General features: G+C 42.0%; 2 protein-coding genes across 2 annotated transcripts; both read right to left on the bottom strand.

Annotated features, from left to right (window-relative positions):
* Positions 1-530: 530 nt before the first annotated feature.
* On the bottom strand, positions 531-929 carry LOC142172520 (uncharacterized). The gene has a single exon (XM_075236154.1). The coding sequence runs from the start codon at positions 927-929 to the stop codon at positions 531-533; it is 399 nt and encodes a 132-aa protein (XP_075092255.1).
* A 2,858-nt stretch (positions 930-3,787) lies between these two features.
* On the bottom strand, positions 3,788-6,925 carry LOC142172519 (uncharacterized). The gene is made up of 3 exons (XM_075236153.1): positions 6,350-6,925; positions 4,136-4,666; positions 3,788-4,051 (listed from the first exon to the last, which is right to left on the bottom strand). The coding sequence occupies exons 1-3, from the start codon at positions 6,923-6,925 to the stop codon at positions 3,788-3,790; spliced, it is 1,371 nt and encodes a 456-aa protein (XP_075092254.1).
* Between the last annotated feature and the right edge of the window lie 252 nt (positions 6,926-7,177).

The following is a 7,177-nucleotide window of genomic DNA, read 5'->3' as shown; positions in this document are numbered from 1 at the left end:
ACAAAACAAAATCCTATCACTAACACTACATTAGAACAACACTAATAAGCATAATACAACAAAAATAGAAGAAAAGGAGAAGGGGGGGTCGGAATCATACCTTGGGGGGAAGAAGATGAGGGATGTTGTGAAGGAGGAAGAAGAAGAAGAGAGTATGGAGGGGAGGGTTAGGGTTTAGAGAGAGAGAGAGAGAGAAGCGGGGATTTTAAGGGGGGTTGTTTATTTTGATATAGGGAAGGGTTTTAAAATTAAAATAAGAGTGAGAAAAGAAAGAAAAAATATCAGCGGTCGTCGCCACGGTCGACGCCGCGGTCTGAGACAGAGTCTCCCACTGTAGTCACCGCGGTCAGAGTCGCGACTGCGATGAAAAATTCAACGTTCAGTGATTTCCACGGTCCTGGTCGCGGCTGGCAAATTTTTTTTTTGTCTTTTAAACACAAAGTTACATACTACACTTACAACACATTCGTGGGTTGCCTCCCATGCAGTGCCTGATTTAATGTCGCGGCACAACGCAAGTGGTTGAGCCTTCACTCCTCATTCGTGTACTGGGGTTCTTTCAAATTGATCACCACTATATTCCCTTTTTCTTCAGCTATTCCAAGGTAATGTTTCAACATTTGCCCATTTACTGAGAACTTGTTTGTCCCATCTTCTGACTCAATCTCAACATCTCCACTTGCAAACATTTGCACCACTCTAAATGGCCCTGACCATTGGGACTTTAACTTACCCTGAAACAATCTCAGCCTTGAATTATATAATAATACCTTGTCACCGGGTTTGAAATTTTTGTCCACAATGTGCTTGTCATGCATCTTCTTCATTCTTTCCTTGTAGAGCCTCATGCTTTCAAAGGCTTGATATCTAAATTCTTCCAGCTCATGCAACTCTGTTAGTCGATTTTGTCCAGCTGCTTCGGGATCCATGTTCAATTGTTTTAGTGCCCACCAAGCTCAATGTTCTAGCTCCACAGGAAGGTGACAGGCCTTCCCAAATACCAACTTGTATGGTGACATACCTATTGGTGTTTTGAACGCAGTTCTATAGGCCCAGATTGCGTCATCAAGCTTCTTTGACCAATCAGTTCGTGTGGCATTCACTGTCTTAGTTAGTACACTTTTTATCTTCCTGTTGGACACTTCAACCTGCCCACTGGTTTGCGGATGGTAAGGGGTAGCCACCTTGTGGCGTACATCATACTTTGCAAGCAATTTCTTGAAGGCTCTGTTACAGAAGTGAGTGCCTCCATCACTGATGATCGCTCTTGGTATCCCAAATCGGGTGAATATGTTCTTTTTCACAAAACCTATCACCACTCTTGCATCATTAGTGGGAAACGCTGCAGCTTCCACCCATTTAGACACGTAATCCACAGCAACAAGTATGTATTTATTGCAAAATGAGCTGACAAAGGGGCCCATGAAGTCAATCCCCCAAATATCAAACACCTCTACCTCTTGAATCGGGTTCATGGGCATCTCATGATGACGGGAAATGTTCTCGGTTTGCTGACATTCATCGCAGCCCTTCACCCATAGGTGCAAATCTCTAAACATTATTGGCCAAAAGAACCCGACCTCTAGCACTTTTGCAGCTGTCCTGGCTCCTCCAAAATGTCCTCCATATGCTGATGCGTGACAAGCCTGCAAAACAGAAGATTGTTCTATCTCGGGGACACACCTCCGGATCATATTATCAACACAAATTCTAAACAAACAAGGCTCGTCCCAATAATACATGCGGCAATCACGATAAAACTTTTTCTTTTGGATAGATGAAAGGTTATAGGGAACAATATCGCAGCCCAGGTAGTTTGCAAAATCTGCATACCATGGCGCATCCTCAAGACTGGCTGCGAGCAGCTGCTCGTCTAGAAAGGTTTCCAGGATCTCTTCGACCTCGACTGATTTTTCAGCTCCTTCAAGTCGCGATAGATGATCAGTGACTTGATTTTTTGTGCCCTTATGGTCACGAATTTCGAAGTCGAATTCTTGCAACAGTAGCACCCAACGAATCAGGCGCGACTTAGACTCCTTTTTCTCAATTAGGTACCTGAGATCTGCATGGTTAGTATATACAATTACCTTGGAACCAATCAGATATTATCAGAACTTGTCAAAAGCAAACAACACCGCAAACATCTCCTTCTCCGTCACTGTATAATTGAGCTGTGCACCGCTTAGCGTTCTACTTGCGTAGTAAATCGGGTGCATCAGCTTATCTTTTTGCTGCCCTAAGACTGCTCCTATAGCATAGTCGCTAGCATCACACATGAGCTCAAATGGTTGTTCCCAGTTGGGTGCAACAATGATGGGTGCCGTTATCAATCTCTTCTTCAGTTCCTCAAATGCCAACCTGCAATCATTAAAATACAAAGGGCTGATCCTTTTCAAGGAGTTTGCATAATGGGTTAGCAATTTTGGAAAAATCTTTTATGAAACGTCGGTAGAACCCGGCGTGTCCAAGAAAACTTCTCACCACCTTGACTGAAGTGGGCGGTGGTAGCTTCTCAATCATGTCAACCTTAGCATGGTCGACCTCAATTCCTTTACTGGACACTCGATACCCCAGGACTATGCCTTCTTGTACCATAAAATGGCACTTCTCCCAGTTTAGCACTAAGTTTGTCTCCACACATCTTTTAAGCACACTCCTTAAGTTGTGAAGACAGTCTTCGAATGAATCTACCACCACGGAGAAATCATCCATAAAGACCTCCATAATATCCTCCACCATGTCTGTGAAGATGGCTAACATGCACCGTTGAAAAGTCACGGGTGCATTGCAAAGCCCAAAAGGCATTCTCCGAAAGGCAAAGATGCCATACAGACAGGTGAAAGATGTTTTCTCTCTATCTTCGAGGTTTATTGATATCTGATTGTACCCCGAATATCCATCCAAGAAATAGAAGTGCGATCGCTCAGCCAGCCTGTCCATCATTTGGTCAATGAAAGGTAAGGGGAAATGGTCCTTCCGGGTGGCTGTATTCAATTTCCTGTAATCCATGCAGATACGCCACCCTGTGACTGTACGAGTTGAGATCAACTCATTGTTCTCATTTTTTACAACAATCATTCCCCCCTTTTTTGGCACACATTGGACAGGGCTGACCCAATTACTATTAGAGATGGGGAAGATGATTCGTGCATATAACCATTTGATTACTTCTTCTTTACAACCTCTTTCATGTTTGGGTTCAGCCTTCGCTGGTGTTCCCTGGAAAGTCTGTGCCCCTCTTCCAGGAGAATCTTATGCATATAGAAGGCTGGGCTGATACCCTTTATGTCTGCCATGGTCCAGCCAATGACAGTCTTATTTTCCTGCAGTACCTGTACGAGCCGTTCTACCTGCACATCTAGCAAATTGGATGATATGATAACAGGCAAGGTCGAATCAGGGCCTAAGAACACATACCTGAGGTGATCTGGGAGTGGCTTCAATTCCAACTTGGGTGGTTCTTCTATCGATGGCTTTGTTGGAGGAATGGCCTTTTTTTCTAGCTCAAGGGACTCGAACTGAGGTTCCCTTGACCAAAATCCTCGGCCTTCCAGTGCCATGACCCATTCAGCTAACCCTTCACCATTCATTTCGTCTAAATTCGTCAGACATACCTCCAATGGATCTTTTACAGTTAGGGTCATATCATCTTCTTGCAGGATTACATCCACTTCTTCCACTAGAGAGCAATTAGCATATTCACCGGGTCTCCTCATAGATTGCTGAACATTGAATATGACTTCTTCATCGTTCAATCTCATTTTTAATTCCCCAATTTCACAGTCGATCAGTGCTCTCCAGTGGCTAAAAATGGTTTCCCTAAAATAAGGGGTATCTCCTCATCCACCTGACAATCCAAGATAACAAAGTCCGCAAGGAACACGAACTTCCCCACTTGCACCAACACATCATCAAGAATACCAGTGGGCCTCTTCACTATGCGGTCAGCCAGCTGTAGCAGCATCGAAGTTGGCCTAGCTCTACCAATGCCCAGTTTGGTGTACACAGCCAACGACATCAGATTTATGTTGGCTCCCAAATCACACAACGCCTTTGCAAAGGCATAACTTCCAATTGTGCATGGAATAGTGAAGTTACCTAGGTCCGATATCTTTTGAGCCATCGGTTTTTCCACCACTGCATTGTAGGTCTGTGTCAAAGTTATAGTGGATAGATCCTGAAAATCAAACTTCCGTGACATTAGATCTTTCATCATCTTAGCATAACCGGGCATCTCCCTCAAGGCATCCATCAAAGGAATATTCAACTGAATTTGACGCAACATCTCCATGAACTTCTTATATTGGTCTGCCTTCTTTTGTTTGACCAGTCTTTGAGGGAAGGGTGCAAGTATAACCCTTTGTGCATTGCTTGATGGCTTCTCTCTGTTAGAATTTTCTGGCACAAGAGGTGCCACCTGTTCCGCAACTTGCTGATTAATCTTTTCTTTGTCTTTTTCCTCCTGACTCTGCTCAACCACCACTTTAGTAAGTTCTGTTGGTTCCTCTACCTCTAATTGAACTGGAGTGGCTGGTGTAGTATCCTTGTTGGCTTGTGCAATTTCCTGCTCTCTATCTAAATCTCTCCCATTCCGGAGACTTACTGCCATCAGCTGATTCGGGTTTTGGTCCTTGGGGTTTATGTTTGTGTCTGCAGGCAAAGTTCCCTAAGGACGGTTGTTCAAAGCCATGGATAGCTGACCTATGCGTTTCAATATTCTTTATGGCTGAATCATGCACTGCCAATTTTTCCTGCACTTTATTATTTGTCCCAATGAGTTGTTGAAGCATACCCCTGATTTCCACCATGTTGTTATCTTGCTGCTGAGGGGGTGGTTGGTATGTCAATTGTTGTTGATTTTGTTGTGGATAGCCCTGTGGTTTCTGATATGGTACTGGCACCAATTGGTTTTGAGGGTGCATACCCCTAGGTTGCTGCATATTAGGCATGTACTGCTGATTTTGCTACGGTCTCCATTGTTGTGCTCCTTGCCTCTGACCCCTGTCACACCTCCTTTTTCCGACCCCGCGAAGGGCGTAGGAGTTTTTTCCAATTAAAGGACAATCAAAACGGGATTTATTTATTTATTTCAGAGTCTCCACTTGGGAGATTTAGGGTGTCCCAAGTCACCAATTTTAATCCCGAATCGAGGAAAAGAATGACTCCATATTACAGTCTGCGTACCAGAAATCCGGATAAGGAATTCTGTTAACCCGGGAGAAGGTGTTAGGCATTCCCGAGTTCCGTGGTTTTAGCACGGTCGCTCAATTGTCATATTTAACTTATTTATCTGATTTTAATACAATTATGAACCAATGTGCCAATCTTAACTTTTTACCACTTTATTATTATTATTATTTTAAAAAAAATAAAAATAAAAAAATAAAATTGTGAACATCGTTTAAAACATGTCTTTGGATTACGTCACATGAAATGCACCCGCAATCCGGAACACATTTTTATTCAATGTTTTAGGATTTAGATTTGGGTCGCATGAAATGCGCATCCGAGTTTAAGAAGGTAAAATTAATTAAATCGCGCCTAAAGAGTCTAGCGCGTCATTATCTTTGGGGAAGGAAGTGAAATTCACTAAACAGTCCATCTCGAATTCTAAATACTCAATTAAATATTTATTGAGGGCCCCGCAATTAGTGCATTTTATTGGGCGAGGCTCATTCGACCCAGTTCGAAATGGACTGGGTCGTAGGGAAGATTGGGCCATTTTTTGGGCCTATAGCTTGAAATTGAAGAAGAGGCTCAATTCCGACTTTCTTTATATTTTCGCTCTCTTTTCTTCTTTTATTTTTCTAAAACTAAATTATAAAAATACTTAAACTATTACTAAGAACTAAATTAAGTTATAAAGGCGCAAATTAACTCCCAATAACAATTAACGCACAATTAAGTATTAATTAAGCATAAAATTGTATATTTGGACATTAAATGCTAAAAATGCAAACGATGCCTATTTTGTAATTTTTAATTTTGTAAAATAATTTTAATTACTAATAATTGTAGAATTAAATCCTACATGCAAAAATGCGACATATTTTTGTATTTTTTATTAATTTAGCGAATAAACACGCACAGACAAATACAAATAATTCTTCAAAATATCACAAAATATCACAAATTTGCACACCAAAGAAAAATCATTTTATTTTTGAATTTTTTGGGAGTAATTCTCATATAGGGCAAAAATCATGTGCTTACAACCCCCAGAGTTGTTGACATAATTCATATCTTCCCTTATCCCTTGATTTTCACCTTATCCGCTCCATGAACACACATAAGACTGATTAATACAAGGTGTACACAGTCCCCCACTTGTTGTATCAACAATGTGCACCTGTTTTGTACCCATCTCATCAATCTTCTTTGTCAATATGCTCAACTGGGTCATGAGTGTGGCCATGTTCTCTGCATGCAAATTATTTGGGTCAAAAGGAACTGAATGAACTCTGGGTGCTAGTGTTGTACCTCTGGTCATCCACCCCGAATTTTGTGACATCTTATCAAGAAGGATTTTGCACTCAGTGAATGTTTTACTTAAAAATGCACCTCCAGCTGAAGCATCCACATTTACTTTCAAATTGTCAGCTAGCCCCATGTAGAATCTCTGACCGAGCATCTGGTCTGGAATGCCATGGTGAGGGCACTTCACTAACATCCCTTTAAATCTTTCCCAAGTTTCTTGCAAGGACTTAGTGGGTTGCTGCCTATACTGCAATATGTCATCAATCTGTTTTGCAGTCTTGTTAGGCGGATAGAACTTGTTCAGGAACTGCTTGACTAATTCCTTCCAGGTGGTAATAGAGTTGATAGAGAGCAAATTTAGCCAAGTCTGAGCTTCATCGGTTACCGATAATGGAAACAGTAGCAGCTTGATAGCTTCCGGAGTCGCATTTGACTGCCTTTGGGTCATATAAATTGATAGAAAATTTTTCAAGTGTTGTTGCGGGTCTTCAATATGTGACCCGGAGAACAATCCCTTATTCTGCAGCAGATGTAGCATGTTGTTGGTGATCTAGAATGTCTCCTCTTGAATTGCAGGCACAGCTATGGCAGTGGCCAGATTATCAGCTGTGGGCTGTGCCCAGTCATAAAGTGCAGCTTCGGGAACAAGAGGTGCCACCCCTCTGACATTTAAGTCAGCTGGCTCATTCTTGACGTTTCT

This window comes from Nicotiana tabacum, chromosome 18, assembly GCF_000715075.1.
Source record: "Nicotiana tabacum cultivar K326 chromosome 18, ASM71507v2, whole genome shotgun sequence".
In the NCBI taxonomy this organism is placed as follows: domain Eukaryota; kingdom Viridiplantae; phylum Streptophyta; class Magnoliopsida; order Solanales; family Solanaceae; genus Nicotiana; species Nicotiana tabacum.
The sequence above is the reverse complement of the archived record's forward strand: the minus strand, read 5'-3'. Positions and strand labels throughout refer to the sequence as shown.